This window comes from Blennius ocellaris (assembly GCF_963422515.1).
Source record: "Blennius ocellaris genome assembly, chromosome: 15".
NCBI classification, from domain to species: domain Eukaryota; kingdom Metazoa; phylum Chordata; class Actinopteri; order Blenniiformes; family Blenniidae; genus Blennius; species Blennius ocellaris.
The window spans coordinates 6,405,272-6,425,896 of record NC_137664.1 but is presented as its reverse complement, the minus strand read 5'-3'; the positions used below and the strand labels follow the sequence as shown (position 1 = coordinate 6,425,896).

The window sequence follows — 20,625 nt, the reverse complement described above, 5'->3', positions numbered from 1 at the left end:
AAAGCAGCGGGACTTATGCTTTCGATGTGGACCAATCAATGAGGCCTGAAGTTTCCCAGGTGGCTTGATCCACTCTCAAAATGCAGCGTGAATGCAAACTGAACCAAATGAAGGTAGGCCCCCATTCTGATGGTACAAGAAAAAACATTCAAAATCTTTAATTGTAAAGTAGTCTTTTGTATTTTCGGGAAAATTTAAAGAGCAGACATCCACTAAAATTACCCTTCTATGATCCAGGCTAGAAAAGTCCAAGAGTCAACTGATCACAAATTCATTTTCATCAGTTTTTGTTTCCGCCGAGGCTTCATCACACTGAAGATGTTTCGATAGTAGACATTAAGTTATTCGAGGTTGTATAACAGGCTTTGGGTTGTTATTTACCAAGACCAAAGGTACTTTCGTGACTCAACCATAGAAATAATAATAAAAAAAAAGAAAAAAAAAAGGAAAAGATAATTCTTTTGTATATGGTGCATTTTTTTTTACATTTTTACCAACATTTGTACTGCTTAAAAGCAGAATTTCCACATGGTACTGTAGTAAGGCAGCAGTCGCACTGCATGGCTGCTTCCCCTCCAGCCGGCGACACACAGCGGAGCAGCCTGCACGGGTCCTCTGGTCACATAAACCCAGGTGTAGCGCCCCGCCGCTGCATCTCATGCCTCAATTAGCGCCGCTGCCCTCTGTATGGACTCGATTAGGCCGTGATTTATCCGAAAGAAATATAATTATACCTCCAAATAAAATAATCAGCATTGAAGAGCGATTTCCTTAACGAGATGGAGCGGGGTAGATGTCACGGAGTAGCAGCGCCTCATTAGGGCGGTAATGAGACTTTGGGGTGATCCCGATAATTATCGAAATCTGTAAAATAAGGATCAAGTCAAATGTAACCTTAATTTGTCTGGCAATTGAGTTCATTTATTAGTATGACTATTTAGGAAGGACTCCCTCAGCCTTAATACAAGGTGTCGTTATTTTAGGCCATTTGGATAATAGATGTAGCTGCAGCGGCGACATTAGACAGGCCTGTTTTGTCATTCATGGCCATAACCAGCATTCGTCATTTGACTGACAGGGGAGCCCAAAGTGCTCTTGTCTTTATTGTCGGGATCAAGATGCAATCCATTCCACCGCTGTTAACAGGAACACCAGCAGCTGAATGTACAGTGTGATTAAATCCATCAGTTACTGTTAAAACACGTGATTAATCGATTCGAAGAGCAGGGATTTCCATTTTAATACACATTTCAAGTAAAGAAAAAAGGAAGAAGAAAAAGCCACTTAACTTTTTTAATATCACATTGTGAACTGATTATCTTTGGAGTGTTCTTTTATGTCTTCACATTATTGATCAATCAACATCGAAACAAATCAACAATTGCAACTCCAGCAGGAAGCGTCAAACACATGAAGAAAAGTTAGTCTGCTAATGTCGGGCAGGCAGATGTGAAAAAAAGCTAAATTAATCACACACAAAAAATCTAATGATGGAACAGGAACCATTTTATTTCAACCAATTCAACAGATGCCCACTGTAAGGATTAATGTGAGTTTAGTCATGTTAATTAAGTCCAAACTACAGTATGCATTTGTAAGGCAAAAAAACCCCACTCCAACCCTTCCACTGTAACAAAGTGAATGTTTTATCGTTTTCTGGTGGGAACTTTACACTCGGGCGCAGCGCGATCAAACGCCGTAAACAGAAGAAATAATTACATCAAGACTCTTTGAATGGATTCAGTCGGGCTCCACGCTTTTCCAAACAAGGCCTGAGCAAAGGAATGAACATTTAAGCGAAGTGAATCTCGCCGAGAAGAACAGAAACACATCAGACACATCATCCTTCAAGCTTCACTGAGTCCAATACGGCTTGAGCCTCTTTGTACTCTTCTGATTCGGCCAAATCCTCTTCTGTTTCCTGAAAGGACACAAACACACAGGGGTTTTTTTTTTGCTTCACTACGGGAGATACTCTTTAACCACTGAATATCTATAATAATCAAATAATCACAATCTAAACTGTTTCGCCGTCACGTCATTGTGGGAGGGGGGGGGGACTTGGGGTCTAAATCTGGTGGTAAAGAGTTGGACTGAGGTGTAACGTGACATCAGGGTGTCTGTGTCCCTTTAATCAAGGTCACATCCACACGACGCCAAGACGATTTTTTCCCCTCCCCGGGGTTCTCAAAAAAAAAAAAAAAAAAAATTCCGACTCAACACCAGGCTTCAGGGCATGCAGTACATATGCCAGGCCTTTAGGGGCACTGTGACTCACCACGGGGGGATTACATAATTCCCCCCCCCCCCCCCCCCCCCAAGTGTGTTTGGAGTTCCTGTGGCGGCTGCCGCACTGACAGCGCTGCTAATGAGCTGTGATGAGCCCCGAGGACGGAGAGCAGAAATGCTGCGCTATGAGGAAAGTGGACGTGTGGCTGATTCCAGGTCAGCTCCCTCTATGTTTGCGATTCGCACCCCGGCTGCCTCGATGCCGCTCCGCATTAATTGAGATGACCCCGACACATGCATGGTTATGTTTGACGCTCTCCATGTCAGCTCTATAAGTGCTTGGTTCGACGCGAGGTGGTACACGCAGAACTTGAAACTTTCGAAATGGGAGCCTATTCTGATCCATCGGTTGCCAAGAAACAACGAAATCTCAACCAAACGAAATGGTTATCCAACGAGTTTATTTAAACGTTTTAATTAACACTTGAAACCCTTAAAAGATCAAGTCCCTTGATGGCGCAGGGATGATCGGCAGCAAACGGTTTGCATTTTATCGTTTTGCTTTCAGAAAAGTCAGCTTTTCTGCAGCTTTTCGCCCGACATTTGAAACCTGAGAAACATTTAAACTGTAATTTGCAGGTCAGGCCACTAGTTGGTGGTGTTTTTGTTACGCAATATATGCACGAGCACAGAGAACATTATGTATGACCGTGTAATTTGTAAACATTCCATTGTTTCACGTGTTCTACTAGGTGGTAGAGTGGTAACTACAACTGACAACTGTGGTCGCATATCTGGAAATCTGGATATCTTGGCTCTAATGCCCATCTCACAAATGCACTGTGCTCACGATTGTGTCACTCTCACAAAAGGCTCTAATAGTTTTATTATGCTCTTTCTGCTACTTTAACCTCCTCAAATCAATTCTAAACTGAATGTACCACCAGGAGGGACTGGAAATCTGGCATCATTAAACACAAAAATAATAATAAAAGCACCCTTTAAAAGGTTTTTGCTTCTTTATTTGTAGAAAAAAATAAGAATAAATTACAGATTTGTACAAATCTGTTTGTACAAATTTGTACAAATCCCAAATATGGGACTACTTAAAATTGTCACTTGAAACGAGCCGGCTGAACCATGAACTTCCCAACCAGAGTTGACTTTATTCTTTTACAAAACTTTTTCTTTCATAAACATAATAGGATACATTTGAAACACAGTTATAAAACTGCTTTTGACATTTAAAAAAAATGTAATTCACACGTTCAAATTTGTCCAAAGTTTTATGTTTTTACATTTAAATTGTAATAATACAGGAATCAGTATTGAAACATTGTGGCTACTTGTGAATACTTGAGAAATATGGACTTAGAGATAATATCAGGCCTTTCAATCATGTTCTGATGTTTTTTTCTGCAAAAACTTCGATATATTGCATATAAGGTTTTTTTTTCTGAACGACAATAGAAAACTATTCGACATGATGGCATGAGGCAAGTCATTTTCAACCAGTGGTGTAGAAGTTTCAACGTATATAATTAAAATGATACTAAAACCAGTAAAAATAACACCGATAGTTGAATTGTACCTAAAGTTTAAGAGTGATACTCACTAATAACTGAAGCAGATCTGCGTGTGCGATGAGCAGGCGGCGGTGAGAGTCCGGGATCATCATTTTGGACTCCTGCAGGACCTCCATCTGGAAGCACACAGAGGCCATCTCAGCGCCACCGCCACCATCTTTATTCATCAGAAAACCCCTGCGACTGTTCCTATTACTGTTGTTCATCAGGAAAAATAAACACATTATTGAACGTGGTTGCTCCAAGTTTGTGGAGTTAATTCAAGCAGCTCGACACGGGAATATTCATCCGCTGGATTTTATTGTAGCCTTGTTGCCGTGGCAGTAACATGCAGGGTGTCTCTCACACACACACTGTTAACATCTCCCCCAACAAGCCGGCAGCGGTATGAAAAATGTTATTGAGTTATCGATCGGGCAGGGAGATGCCCCCCCCCTCGATCTGCCTGCACACCTGGATGAATGCAGAAACCCCTGAAGCCGAGGGCGCGGTGATCAGGCGTAAAGAGGTATTACTACGCCTGTAGTGAAACTGTGTTACAGCCTGGGGGAACTTTCACCGCCGCGGCTAATGTGGAATTCCCCCAGCTGGCACCCTAAAGAGCAGAGAAGAGTTGGCTAACGCTGTCAGACACACTCGCTTCATGACAGATGCTTCCTCAGCTCGCCCCCTCTGTCGAGCCGGAGAGTCAAAACACGGGCGCAGCTTCACGCGTGTACATTACACGGTGGTGCACACTCGCGGCCCTGCCCTGCCCGCCTGCCATGGCTGTGTACGAGTTCATCCGAGTGCCTAACTGACACGCCGGGAAGGCGGGGAGCCGACGAGCCGACTTGGGTTTTTGCCGCCGCTCATGTGACAAGGTGAGCCAGACGAGGCGGACGGGAGGCGAAAACGCGGAGAAAAGTCACGGTGCCCTCCCGGTGCAGTGGAATGATCCCATCAGCGCTGGATAAAGATGACACTTACAGCGTATTGATTCCATTAAAATAAAAACCTCTAATCCATCCTGCCTCAGACCTCTCATCTCCAACCATAATCCATCTGGCCTCCCAATCTCCCCATTTAACACCGACCGAGCCTGCTGCTCAGCCCGCGCCGCGCCGCCATGAATGAACAAACAACAACAACGGCAACGCGCGCTGAATTTTAATGGCGGCTAATGTTAGCAGTAACCATAATCGGGCCCGTGGTGTTCGCTGGCGTGCGGGACTCTGGCTGGAGTTTGGATTGGTATCAACATGGGACGATTTCAGTAGTAGTGATCCAGGGTTTATCAATGAAAGGAAAGACGGAGTTTGGACCACAATGTGTCTCCCCAGCCAAGTAGTGATTTTTGCTTGATTGTCTGCATTCCTCATTTTTTTTTTTTTTACATCAAGACATATTGTCAACAGCTGATGGGACTAATAAACCAATACTTCTCCGAATAGTGAGATGCTTGAAATCTTACAACTCTTTTTTATACAGTCTGCACCTGATAAACGTTTTTCACTAAAGCGAATCGACATCTCGCGAGTTCGAGTTTGTAAACAGGATCCTGCTTCGGGAATCTTTGGGCATTTCTGTGATCGCAAAATGTCAACAAACCCGGGTATCTTTCCTGATATATAAACGCTGGAAATACGCGTGTGTGTGAGTGTAATGACTCATTTCCTTCAGAAAGGTATTGACAACAGATTAGCGATGTACACCCACAACTAAAACTGGGTTCTAAATTTTGAATTTTTCCCTTGTGAATCCTTGAGTAACTTTAAGTGTTTATGCAATTAAACATGTCAAAATAATGTCTCCACAAAGAACCAAATGATGGAGTGATGCAGGCGTGGTGAGAATGGAGAGCAGGATATGGGCCAGTGGTCTGCTGGGGACACTAAATTACCAGCATGTGTCAGTAATTATCAAACTCCTATAAAGTAACATGATATAATTACATCTGCATCAAGCAGATTACAAAATCACTAATGATTCTGCTCTCAAAACCTAATTCTTCATTATCACTGTGGACTGACCTCATTACGTGAACGAGGGGCGGCTCGAATCACCAAGATACAAACTGCTCCCGAACTATGAGGGTAAAAAAAAAAAAACCCTGCACCAGAGGAGAGCGTCTACAAGCTTTAGAGGCTAAAGTGTTGTGTAACAAAGAAAGAATAAATAAATACTCCACCTGCTTCTTGATGACGTATTCGTCCTCTGCCTCCGCTTTCAGGCGCTCAATCTTGTCCTCTTGCTGCTTTACCTCTTTAATGTACGAATTCTTCTCTTTGACAAGCCTGCAGAGACACGGGGGGGGGGGAGAGGAGGCTGTGGTTGGAGGCAGCGAACACAGTGGACTTCCATCAAACGTGGAAACATAAACGCGCAGCCTCGCAGAGAGATAATATAAGATGAACCGTGAAACGGAGGGCTGCGATGGTCACTTTTTGCAGACGAGGCCATCCATCCTCATTCCCTCCGACGCTCCTCTGACTGAGGGGGGACACAGTCAGATCATCTCCCACAGGACGGTAAGACACACACCTCAATAACAGCCACCAAACACATCAGTCCCCCTCGCCGCTGCAGAGAGCAGGCCGGCCTCAGAGCTACGCTTTGAAATTCAACGGACCTTGCATGCCGCACGATCTAAAAATAGGAAACATAAAGTGTTTACTTCTGGATCAAACCTCATATTAAAATTGTCAGGCCTCGGTTCAGTCCACATCTACTGAAATATCCTTCCAGATTCATGAGGGACAAAAATAAAGTTGTTTTGATTCGGCTAATAAGAGGCCGAAAGAGCTATTCTGGAAGCTTTATGATCTTTAAAAACGACAAACCGAAACGTGGTCCAATGTTTTGTCTTCACAAAAGTGGTAAAGAAAACTGACATGACATGCATAAATAGAATATTACTTCAAACTAAAGTAATACACTTCATATATTCAGTATATTAAGTCAAAGTTAAAAAGTGCTTCGACAAAAACGCTTCCCAAAAACGATTTTAAAAAAATCACTATAGTTTGCGTTCTGATTCAACCATCAGTTGCTTATTAGCAAGAAGATTTATCATGCTGTGAGAGGCAAGGCTTCACTTTATAGGTCACTAATTCTTTCACCATAAAAAAAGTGGATTGAAACACTGCCCCCTAATGGTTGATGGCTACATTTTTCCTTCTTGCCGAGTGAAGAGAAAACAAAGTCTTTGCAGGATGTTTTCATTGTTTGGTGGAGAATGAAACTACAAACCAAATTTCACATTTTAGAATGCCCGTATTGTGTCTATCATATCACAAGATTGAGCAATCGATGCATCGATCTCTAAATAATCTCTCGAATTAAAGCCCAACTAACCCTCCCTTGAACAAGCAGGCAAGCTAGGATATGAAGATGTACAAGATAATTTAGAAACGACGTTGCAATTTGGGATCCACAGGGAATATAAAGAACAGCTCGTCTGAAACTATAAGTATTCGCAACGGTCTGAAATTGTTATCTTAGTTGCATTAAAGCTTATTATAAGAAACAAAGTTTCACCTTACACTTTCTTCTTTCCATTCCGATAACTGCTCAAATAAATTTAAAGGGAAACAAACCTCAAAAACCTCTTAAAGTTGACATCCGGACCCCCAATTGTACTGCCACTGCATTCATTGTGAAGCTCTCAGGCGCCCCCTAGAGGACGTCCACATCGAACCTGATAAACGCCACTGGAGCCCAGTCCGTTGATTGGCTACCGTCAACAACTCCCAACTCAAGTTGAATTTTGACTATTTCCTGTTTCTAACACATTTTTGTCAGATAAAGCAAGTCATAGTGTCTCAGAACTGAAAAGGCTTCTCCGCCTTTCAGTGTCGGTTAACATCCAGCAGTGGAACAAACCTCTTTGCTATCCTTAAACTGACTCATACCTTCCAGCACACATCTTATCAACATGATTATCCGACTCCTTTATTCCCTTCAACACACACCCCAAACACACTAGCAGGCCTTTTTAGAGATTAATTGATCATCAATTCAATCCCTAATTTGAACCAAGTCAGGTGGTAAATGGGCCTCTTTTTCCTTGATTGTTAGTGAAAATGGGCTCGAGTACATTGATAAATTTTGATTATTTATCAATTACGGGCCAAATGGAACAAAATCTATTAAACAGGTTCCAACCCTGATTGGCATAATGGAGTTTGAAAATATCGCTATTGATAATGATTTCCCAGCTAATAGTCTTTTTCCGGCTGCGCCTGCTTGTTAGAATGACAACACAAATTTCATTTTTCATAAAATCAGCTGTGTGTGTGTGTGTAAGTGAGTAATCCTTCATTAGTCAGTCACATTACTGGAGACCCTTCCCTTCGTGTAGCTCCGCTCCTTTGCTTAGCCAAGGAAGCCAGCGGCACTTTGTCATATTTTACATCAATTACCACTCATTCTCGTACAGTTCCATCAAGAAGCTTTTAAACAGGCGCCGTATGCAATAGCAGCCCCTGTCTCCCACTCTCGGGCTTGACGCGGAATGAGTGATGCCACCCTGTTTAGAGTGGAAGAAGGTGGCAAAGAGGGGGAAGAAGAAGGCTGGAATAATTTGAATAAAACTGAAGGACAGTCTAATAACAAAATGTCCATTCCTCCCCTTTCCAGTCCTGATGTTAATTTCTTATTTCTCCCAGACTTGGCGCGCAGTGTGAATGAGGGGTGGGGTCGCGGCTGGTTTTAAATAGACCTGCCACCTCAGGCTTAATGGAAAAGGCAGCTCTCTGGAAAATAGAAAAAAAAAGGGAATTAGAGCCAGCCGACACACACATTCGGCCGCCTTCCCCGGCACTGTATTTTTGAGCCGCGATGTAGTCTGCGCTGGGACCGGAATGACAAAGGCAAATTACTGTTGTCATTTTATTAAGGGCATCCGCCTCGCTAGGGCAGAAAGGCACTGACTGGAATGTGCAAAAGCCACTGGAAATAGGCCTGGCTAAAAGTGCAGGCAGGTTTCCTCTAAACTCCAATATATATATATAAAAGGGGAGGAAGGGGAGTGGGGGGGGTAGGGAGGGTGAAAGAGACGACAGACAGGAGGGGAAAGAGGCTGAAAGGGAGGGACACGGGATTATGAAGAGAGAAAGCAATGACACTCTGTACGTTTAAACCCAACAGCTTGATTAAGGGTTCGTGTCAGAGCAGTACTTTTTAGTCTAGAGGGGGTGAGACGTATTATCTGCAGTCTTCAAACTGTATACTCGACCTCAAGAACCTCCGCACAGGAGGGGGGGAGGGGGCACCACCACCGGGCGATGAAGCACACTACTGTATACCTGCACTGGTGCTTCCCCTAGAGTGACCCCTCCTGAACCCTGGGTGGCTTCATCCTGTGAGGGAGAACCCAGCCGCCCATCATTACCACCACGGGGAGCCTGTTAGTAATCTGACCCTCATCAAAACCAAATCGATAGCGCATTACACAAACGCCATTGACAGGAGGGAATTAGAGGTCCACCTGATCGACGAGAGATACACTCAGACTATCACTGCACTGAAGACTATTATCTCCCCGAGCCTCATAAGAAAACAGTATCTTCTATTACGGCATGGTAAATTTGGCCACTGTACTAGTTCAGCCCTAAGTCCAGTATTGATGCCAACTCTATAAAAGCCGTCTTAAAATGGTTGAGCCGTTAGTGGACCCTACATTGGTACGATTTGTTCGCATATTGGATCAATTGAAATGTAATGTGGGGACTAAACCATCATAAATGAAGAAACTGTCCCTGCTCACACAGATTGTTTTTTTTAATTTCAGGAAGTGAATTCAAAGGGAAAAAGAAAAATCTGTCAAAAGCTCTGAAAAACTATGGAAACAAAAGTCCAAACAATTTGGATAGGTTTAGTTTTTGTTTAGGTTATTAAATCTATGAAACAGCAAACACAAATATAAATGTATAGCATTTAACCCAATAGAAAAATTAAAAAAGCAAGGTAAAACTCTGCACAAACATCACAGTGCCCGAGTGCTGTTGAGCTGCAAGGAATAGAATTAGAAACTCTCCTTGAGACTAAATCCGATAAGAAGCATTAAGATTTGGAGAAATTGTTTTGTTATGCGACACAAGAGCTGGATCATGAGCTGAAGACAGAGGTTATTGTCTATACTTTGTTAGTAGGATAACTGCACTCCCCTCGATAATGATGTTCTCGCCGCATTAGACTGTCCTCTTTATAAACACTGACATTTTACTTTGATTCATTTCCAGTGTTATGAACTGTATTGATTCAGTTTGCATCGGCCATCAACTGTTTCAGAGAAAATCCACTTCTGGCTACGAGAACCAGCAGTAGACTTCATTGACTGTCCAGAACTGCAACAAAAGCCAATAAAAAATCTTTGAACTTCTTACCCTATTAGTTGTTGACAGTGAAATACACTCCAGTTCTCCATGTGTACTTGTAACATAGAACTATAAAATAGACTCAGTACTACAGTGCATTACACCAACTCATCAGCAATTCAATTGTGTCGTCATCTGTGCAAGTTGGGTCTAAAACCACTCACAATTAAGAGTCCACGATATTCACTTTACCAGATTAGAAAAACTGACAACCGTCCATTTAAAAATCTAAATAACCCAACAAAAAACAACACCACTCTATGAAGAGTAATCTGCATAAAAAGGGGGAAATAAAATATTACAGCAACATAAACATACAAAAAATGATTGCTTCCAAAATAAGTGATGCCAATCAATACAACAATGATACAGATGAAGTGTCACCAAAGTTTTCGGATATATCTGTTTACTAAATGGATGATTTGTTCATCTTGAGTACATATCGTCTTTGCAGAAAAAAACTTATGTGAATACAAACCAAGTAAAACCATAAAAAACACAGCTAAATATGATTTAAAACTCATGAGATTCTATATTCTCGTTTCTAAGGTGCAACACTTGCACGAGTGCTTCACATAAACAGTGAATAGAAACTCCTAATTCATTACCATCTGATATAGACTCCACTTTTACAATATAGTCTGAACTGCATCAAACATGTTGTGGAGACCCCGGCTGCAGACCATGAAGGTGGCGGGCGAGAGGAGGATGCTGGCAGAGCTGGAATACATAATGCACAATGCCTCATCACCTCCACGAGACTGTGAGAGCATTAACCTGCTCCTTCAGTGTCAGACTATTGCAGCCACCATCTAGGAAGAAGCTACAGCAGGTCATTCATACCTACTGCTGTTAATGTCTTCAACAGCGAAAACCGAATGTACAAACATCACTGTCCCAAAACGTTTGGAACAGTGAATACTGTAAATATTACGATTGTTTTTTTTTTTGTTGTACGTATACACACGTATATTTATCTAATTATCTATTTATATATAGTCTCTGCTCGGGTGCAACTATGCTAACTGTCTTTAAATATTTGTGCAGTGTGGAACCTCTGTGATACCTGAATGTCCCCATTGGATGAAGTCCGATCTTAACTTATCTTATGTCTCAGCTCCATTACAGTCTTTAGGATTAAATGAGATTGTCATCCATAAATTAGGGAAAATTAAGTATCTCGTTTCCCGTAATGAATCCAAGTCGGCGTCTGACAGAAGCAAATCTGATGTAGTGAATTGTGGTTCACGATCAGGAAAGGCTTTAGCATGCGTCTAAATAAAATACAGAAGGTAAAGAAAAATATTAATTTCATTCCACCCTGGAAAATCTACGGCTGCAGTGATTTTCTATAAAAGAGAAGCCACAAAGCTAAGTTGTACTCAGCATCACTTGAGTTAGCTCTCAGTTAGCACACGTCAACTCACAGTTAACCCTCTGGGGCCGATTGACGCTCTGCAGCGTCAAAATCACATGACCGTTTGAAAAGGCAGTAGCGTCACAGCACAGCGTCATCTGGTCCAGTGTTTCAATCCGTGTCGAAAGTGCAGATATAAAACTACAAGCTCGTTTTTAAATGATGTTGATCGCCCAAATAAAAGCGGAGATATGAGGAAAACTGTGTCCGTGTTTTTCCGCGACATTTTAGTGCGCGTCAGGTGCAGAAGACCGGTCAGGAGTGAAAGTGAAAGTAACTGAGCAGCAAAAAAAAAACAACACTTGTAATGTGCCAGTATACCTTTCACTCATTGGTTGAGAAGAAGAGCCCATGTCCAATCAAAAGTTTCCATAGTGGGAGGTGTCATTTTGTTTAGTTCACCCGTGAAAAAGTAAACAGAGAGACGGAGACAGCGAGAGTGAGTTGAGATTTATATCAGAGAAAAAGCGACTATTATCATGATTTGACCATGTAGTGAGTGTGTAGTGAGTGTGTAGTGAGTGTGTAGTGAGTGAGATTAGAGTGTTTTTTAGTTTCAAGTGAACTCTTTTTTTTTTTCTATCAAAACAATGACGCGCCTTATGAACGTCAATCAGGCGCTCCGACTTTTTTTGTTTTTTTGAAGGAGCAGAGCATCGAGTCTGACACTGAGTTTGAGAGTGATTCTGATGACAATATTGAACACCTCAGCTTATTTTTGTTAGAGAGGAGACAGGTGTCCCCCAGACCAGGAGACGTGTCCCCCACCCCTGTCCCCATCATTCCAGCTCCACCACAACAGCCAAAGGCTAAAATGTAAACATTGCCTGCAGGAACACAAGAAAAGTAAAAACACTCCATGGAAATGCCATGTGTGACGTGTCCCTCTGTGTTGTGCTGGACAGAGTCTGTTTTTTTGAGTGGCACAAATCATTTGTCTTCACCTGACATTATATGTGTGACCTTTTGCAAATAGTTTTACAAAAACGCCTGAGGTAGTGCTTCTATTTCACTGTAAATATCTGTATATAATTGTTTTTTCAGTCCTGTTTTGATACATTTTAGTTAATTATAGTTTAGATTTACTTTACAAGTAAACAAAATGATTCGTTAACCATGTTTGTGAATTTTATAGTCAATAAATCTATGTTTTTACCACCCGAATTTGTAATTTTATGGTGTTTTTAGATCCACTGTTTTAATACAGTATGCCAAAGTGATGAAAATACTTCAGAAATGCATTTATGAGGTTGTCCTGAACAAAATGACACCAAAAAAGGCAAGGTTTAAGAATTTTATATCTGAGATATAAAGGAAAAATCAATTGTAGTGAAAAACAGCACAAAATGCTTCAGGCCCCAGAGGGTTAAAGTTATGCCACAAGCCTCATTGCAAATATTGTCTGGAGCCTCAATAGAAGAGAGAAGAAGGCGCTGTCACCCTCACATCAGAAACGTTGTTTTATCCTGCCAAACAAAACCGCCTGCATACGCAGTCATTCACCACAGGCCGCGAATTAACCCCGGGGTAAAGTTAAAACAGAAGCCTAACAGAACCGCTCCAGATGCGCCGTCGCTATGGCCATGCTCGGCTAGGCTAGTTAGCATTAGCGTTCCGTTCGGTTACATGACACAATAACCACACATTTGCATGGAATGATGGGCCGGACTCACCTCTTAACGATGCCAGTTTTAATCTTAATCTGTCGTATCACTACGTCCGCCATAGCTGTCTTTTTGCGGTTATTTAGTAATCCCGGGAGCTGAGCGTTGTGGCTAAGCTAACGCTAACTGTGTGCATGAAGAGCGGCGGGCAGTCAGGGAAGACGAGCTGCTCCCAGATCAATGGATCGCAGGCGTTTAGTGGATAGCGATCGATCGTTTGACTCCTGCAGGATAAACAAAGGAGAAGTTACAATAAATGATATAGTTCGATGGTGGCATAGTATTTAATTTACATCTTCAGGCATTATAGATTATTTCAATCAAATATGCAATATTTTATTCACCCAATATTTTATTTATGAAAGCAGCTATCTGTCAATAAGATACACATTGATCTTAGTCTGCATATTATGACTAAAAAGAGAATGGGATTTTGTGAATTGGACTTGGCATGAATGTGAATGTAACATTATCAGAAGTAAGTTGCTTCCTCTGTGATGTCAACTAATAAGATAAACTAATCATACTTTTTTTTCAATGAATCCCCTTGGGGAAACCTCGATCATTTTCATTTACCCATCCTATTTCTAGGATATTGTGGGTAGCCACATTAGGGTGCTTTGGGGAGCTGGTGGCGGTCAAGGGTCTTGCTCAGAGAGTTAGAGTTGTGATCATGTCTGATGTAGGATTAGGACTTCCAAACCCAATTCTACTTCCGTATCCTCGAGGCCACAACTGCCCCCAAAGGTAAAATAATTAAAGAATAAAAAAAATAAAAAAAAGACTCGCAATTTATTTGTAGAGCTGTAACTAATATTGCAGACTACAAAATAAGAAGTGTTATATTGTGAATCACTATGTATTCACTTGAAAATAAGACCTATCTTTCAGTTTTAGTTTAATTTTTACCTTCACCAACAAATGTAGCCCTGAAAAGGTTATGGTTATGGAGAGCTTGATCGAGTTTGTTTAGATTGTGACTATCCATCACAATTTGAAATGTTTCAGACCCATCAAATTCAAAATGATCAAATCCATGATGGTTTCAATTGTAATAATATATAGATATATTGAATTAGTCAGTCACTGCATGCTGTTTTATTTACATTTTACACATTATCCAAACCTTTTTTAGACATTTGGTTTTGCCGGCCAGTCTTCAGAAACAGAACATGCTTTGGTCAAGAACATCAAACATGTCAACAATAATTGAAACAATAATTTGAGCATTTTAACTTCAGTGAGTTTGAATGCTCCTGAAAGTTAATACTAACACTTTAACACATTCCTTTTTTATCGATCTGACCTGATTCAAACTGATGTTCTGCAGAGGTCTTATCATGGCCCCTAGAAATCCCAATATTTTATTCATTGTAATACATCTACATTTGCAGGTAGCTGTAATATATTTACAATAAGTCTGCTTTTCACATCAACTTTCTGTAAGAATTAAACCTCATATAAAGAGATACTTGACAATGTGTGTGAGTTAAGGTTTATAGACCTCAAAATAAGCCAATTTCTTCAGTTACACAGTATATCACTTAAGTTAAACAATTGACATGCCCTATAAAGCTGTGTTATAAAGACAGCACATTCAATATCATTTAAATCTTTCTGCATTTAATATTGATTTGTGTGATCTATGAAAAAGGAATCAATTTCATAGTATTTTACAAGGCAGCCAGTGCCAAAAAAATATATACATGCATTATTTACAACCAAGACTTCTGCCTGCCAGGAATGTTGAAGGTTTTAAGGTATTTTCCATATAACACCAGATCATTAGTGATACGAAGCAGGTTCAAAACCCAACTTGAACATCTTTAACTGCTCATCTTTGTGGGATCACGAGTTAAACCTTTTTAGATGCTGTGAAATCTGTTCTTGAAATGCAAACTGTACATGCCGCCAATAAACCCCAATTGCATATTTTTGAACTGTGGGAGGAAACTTGGAGTATCCTGACAAAACCCACACACTTACAGGGACAACATGTAAATTTAAATTTCCCCCCAAGCCAAGACTTGAACCAAAGCTATTTTCACTGTAAGAAAAGATTGATAACCACTGCACCACCTTTGTTATCATTCGTCAGAATCAACTAGAATTTTATCTTGAAACAGTCGGTAATAAATATCTGTGAAACCAAGTGATAAAATTATGAAAGCTGTGCTTAAATTGGCCATAATTTGTTCAGAATAAAGTGATAAAAAGTAATTAGGTCATTACTACCAGTCTCTCAAAATCACAAAACAAGGGGTACTGTTTATTGCAATACAATTTCACATGAATGCATGATTGTTTTTGGAATCTGGTGTTCAGTTTTTCACATATTAAGCTTCAAATTCAAAATATGTTCAAATTGAAAGCAATGACCTGATAGCTCCTGCTCTATACTGTATTTGGCTTTGTTTGTGATGAAGGATGTGCAACACTTCTCGTTTATTTCCTATCATAACACTCAATGGAGTGCTCTTTTTTCTGTACAATTAGCTAAAGGATGGATTGAAATAGGGTATTTATTGAAAATATTTGTAATCTTCACAAGGTAAATAGACATTATATAACTCACTGTGTATATAGAGAGTATAGTGATTAAATACATATTAAACAGCCAAATATAAAACATATATCACACTTAAGTGGATATAGTACAATTCCGATGCTACTGGTTAATTCTGTACAACACTGATACATTTTTCTGCTCCACAGTTTTAAATTTTCTTAGGCCAATTTTATAACTTGAATCAAACTTTAATTCATTCACATGCAGTAATTAAGAGAGATTCAGGCTTCACCAAATGATGCATTCATTTAAATAATATTAATAATGTTACCAAGACAGTCCGGCCTGTGTGCAATTACATTTCCATTGGTAACATTTCCAATTGGCTCTTTACTTGTAAGGTTTCAGTAAATACATTCTCTTTTTGCAGAGTCAAAGCTTTAAAGTGTTTCACTTATCTCTCCCTGACATCTGAGACACACTGACAATGTAATGGTTTAAATTCTCATCCCAAAAAGCACATTATGAGCAAGCGAGATAAAAGAAAGAGAGAAGGGGAGGGGGAAAAAACACGCAAACCCGGTAATCCTTTCTATTGCACAAATAATTATAATGAGTTGCTATTAATTTATATTATACCAAGACTAAATAGGTTAACATAAGAGGGTAGGAACCAGTTCATTCTCTCTGCAACCGGAACGATCTATTGATGTTAGATTAGAGATTTGCCACGCATTAATGGAAGTCATTATTCCGAAATATTCCACTAACGCCACGAGATATGAGCTTGTCTAATATATATTTTTTCTCTCAGCAGTCATGAATAAAGCATGGTGGATGTGTGGGCTGCAGGCCTGCATGCAAAGAACCAGAAGCAGCTGCAGCAGCAGCAGCAGAGAAAATCCTATACGGGGCCAAAGCTGGTGTGATTGCATCTGAGAGGTGGGAAAACCCCGGGCTCTTTCCCCATGCAGCTTCATGGCCGTTGATTATTGGTATTTTCCGAGTTTTCCAAACTAATAAGTGGCACTATCAAGCATTTGGAAGCGCCGTGAGACTACAGACGGGCTGCTAGACTTAATTGATATTGAGCGAGGCGCTGGTCGGCGCGGACGGGGCCGCTGCTGGGTAATTTGCAGTTTAATCAGCGTTTGTAATGAGAGCCGCTGATTAGCGCGGGGTGGAAATAAAAGAGAGTTACAAGGAACGTCTGTCAGAGTCCGGTGATAATTCACGACTAATTGTAATGATTAGAGCAAACTGGGTGACTTTGGAGTTTTTTCTGAACGCGCTTGCCTCGCCTAGTGCGCGCGGGCGCGCGCGAGTGCAATCTTTATCATTTTTCGTGACGCGTGCTCGCGCGCGTGGGGTGCGCCGATGACGCGTCCATGCGGTACAAATACCTGATATCAATTACTCGCTCACGGAAAAAAAAAAGAAATGTGTGTGTGTGTGTGTGTGTAGCCGAATTGTTACTGTTGTGACTAAAATCACATACAGATTACCTTAACTGTATATTCCGTATTTACTTCTATTGTGTTTACTGTAAATCATCACTCTGTATGAAACAAGGCTAATTAAAAAAACAAAACACCTGGAATTAAAAACATATTTATATTGTATTCGGAAAGCAGCATACTTTATTATGGAGATGGAGATCAGTTTACAATCTGATAAAGGGTTATGGAAGGACGTGTTTCACGAAAGGCAATTAACAGAAAAATATCCAAGAGAGTCAGAGCACTTACTGTAGGTGTTTGCATATTGAGTTTCCTGTAGGGGTGTCAAACATTATGGCTGAGTCCAGTCAGATGACCTTATAGTGTCAAGGAACCATGGCGTGTTTTTAATAGAAGTGGACATAACACCTGAACGGAGAGCAACAAAAAAAACAACTGGACTTTTCCATCTATGTGTCATTATGCTCTCATTTTACTCATCTTATATGACGCATTCCAGATAAATCTGTGCTGTATGTGGCCCTTGTACTAAAATTAATTTGACACTTCTGCTCTCGTGTATTAATGCTAAACAATATCAATAAATCAAAGGTAAATTGTGCTTGATGAAGAAAAATGGATCATGGGCTGCAGGTTGCCCACAGGCCATAATTTGAACACCGCTGGGCCGTGGTTACACATTCATAGTAGTTATGAGTCATGAAGATTAGGCTGAAGTTGAGCAGACAAGGACAACTTATTACCCACAGGTGACATTTGGCCACCTTCCACAGACTTTGCAGCATGTGAGCCAAATCATTGTTTCATCGGATGATAGTCATTTTAAGCCCAGTTGAACTTTGTATCTAAACTACTGTATGACTGAGAACATTTCAAGGTGACAAATCTAAGATAGGTGTATCCTTATTAAAATTACAAACATACAATTAGTCATGTGTATTAAAGTCGCGGTCATGTTTCTCAAGAAACAATTCTAAATGAATGGAAGTTAATGTAATGATCAAAAAAGGTCAAGGGAAATAATATGTTTGTGTTTATTGCTGTTGTGAATCGGTTAACAGCCCCTTGTTATAGGGATCTGGCCTATAAAAATAAATGTTCTCCATGAGAAAAATCCATTAATTTTAAGGTTAAGATGCATTATAAAAGCAAAATTAGGTTAGGCTTCAGTGATAGTTACAAGTGAGGTTAGACTAAGTCTGCATGGAAATGTATGTAAATCAATGCAATATCCCATAGAAACAGGCAAACATAATGTGAGTGTGAGAAAGAGAAAGAGAGAGAACAAGAATGAATTGAAGGGATTTGATTATCAAACAAAACAACTAATTTACAACTGGAATTGTAGGAGGAGGAGGAGGAGGGGAGGAGGAGGAGGAGGAGGAGGAGGAGGTGGTGAAGAAGAGGAGGTGTGTGTGTGTGGGGGGGGGGTCGTTGATGGACTGTGGTGTAGTGAGGGTGAGATGTATTCCTCGAGACGTGCCTCGGCCACTGCTGGAATAGCAAATGTGAAATTAGTGAGAAATGTGTGCATGAACGCCGTCGGTCAATTAGCGGGAAGCGAGAGGAAGAGGAGGAAGAGGAGGTTGGAGGCAGGAAAATCAGCTGGTATCTCATGGTGCAGATTTGCCTGGAGAGCGCAGATGCACACACACACACACACACACACACACATCGGCAGCCCCCCCCCCCCCCCCCCCACACACACACAACCTGGCCTTCTGTCTTTCCGCCCTCTCGCCTGAAGCTTTATGTGATTTCCTCTGAATGATAATAAAGTTGGGAAAAAACACCTCTGACTGTGACGACGACTAAATGGAAAGTGTTTAGTATTGGCTGTCTTGTATCACCAGAAATATTCAACCTGCTTAACCTGCTTGGTTATATTAAGAAAAAGACAATTGGCAAACAATAGTAGATGATCCCTCCCTCTCATTTACTTTATTGCACATAGATGCATGCAACAAATTACCATATCATCCTTTACGTTCAGGACACTATAAACTGAACAGATTTTACCACCTTAATGTGTAGGTAATGGGACATTTTCACTTTGAACCCCCCCAAACAAACTATACATAAATAACTTGTATTGCTCCCAGTTTACCCATCTGGATTTCTTCATTTGCTTTGTAACAGTTATTTCGACTTAAACGTTTATTTCCAATTTGCTCACGGGGGGAAAAAAGCAACGTGCAGTGCAGCTCTGAAAAGTTCACGATAAACAGTTTGTTTCAACATAGCAACATGTGTAGATAAGTAAAGAGGTGGTGGACAGGGATACATTTTTTTTTTCTTAATGAGTGAAATGCGACTTCTCAGGACTGAGACACCTCATCTGTGCTCAGACTGAAAATTTAATCATGTGACGCAAGACAGATGTGCATGCACCAGTTGAAGTGTGTCAATCTGTTGCATTTCAGCTTCAGATTCATGGGGGAAAAGCTTGAAACTCAAATATAGGGGCCAGAGGAAGACTTGAAAATTCAATATTAGAACAGCTGGAAGAACACTTTACAACTAACGAGGAGGTTAATAACAAGATGGAGTATAGTAACAGTATTTTACAGGGGTAAGATTGTTCACTACGAATAGATGAGCAGAGATTCAACCATCTGTGAAATAATCAAAGAAAGAAACATTTAAAAAATAAGTTCCCCAATTTAAAAAACCATATATTATATTCCTAGATTATCCAGAGAATCTATAGATTCTTTATAAAGAGAAAGGGGAAAACAACAACAACATGTTAGCTGGACATTGAGTTTCTGGCTATTGTTTCTTCTTCTTGAACAAACGAAATGTACAATCTCACTTTATAGTTCAGCTGATAAATCATATGTCATATAGTTCATATCTGTCTTTATTTCAAAATCAAGTGTGATGACAAAGAAGCTTTCCTTGTTGCCAGGTGGTCCTGTTTCTCCACCCACCTCTGGAACCCCACAGGCTCTGGTGGGTTTTTTTTTTAGGTGACCCACGACTTAGAAAAGCAGCATCAACATGCACATAGGGCCGCGGTGGGAACTGCAGCTGCAGCCGCATGGATGACCTGTTTGGTATCAGGTGTGATGTGCAACTAAAGTGACCTTCTCCGCGTGATCCTCTGGTCTGCTACACAGGGAGACGGGGCCGAACGAGTCAGCGGGAGCCGGCGATCGATTCGCCAGCGAGAGGTTATCTATACGTGGTATTTTAATGTCACGGAGTCAGGGCCAAATTGATAGTGATAAATATTTGCCGGAAGATTAGGTGAGGGAGTGTGTCTGGGCGCTCCATCTCAGACCTGTAACCCCGGCAGAGCTGTTCCTCTCTGTGTCGGATTAGCCCCATCCATCCAGTGTCAATGGCTGTCTTGTTGAGAAAAATCAGTGAGTAAACACGGCTGACAGAGAGAGAGA

At 40.9% G+C, this 20,625-nt stretch overlaps 1 protein-coding gene across 1 annotated transcript; it reads right to left on the bottom strand.

Moving 5' to 3' along the window:
* Positions 1 to 1,279: 1,279 nt before the first annotated feature.
* tbca (tubulin cofactor a) lies at positions 1,280 to 13,401 on the bottom strand. Its single transcript, XM_080510651.1, has 4 exons — positions 13,265 to 13,401; positions 5,986 to 6,091; positions 3,845 to 3,931; positions 1,280 to 1,921 (listed from the first exon to the last, which is right to left on the bottom strand). The coding sequence occupies exons 1-4, from the start codon at positions 13,315 to 13,317 to the stop codon at positions 1,841 to 1,843; spliced, it is 327 nt and encodes a 108-aa protein (XP_080366777.1). The 5' UTR covers positions 13,318 to 13,401; the 3' UTR covers positions 1,280 to 1,840.
* Positions 13,402 to 20,625: the final 7,224 nt, after the last annotated feature.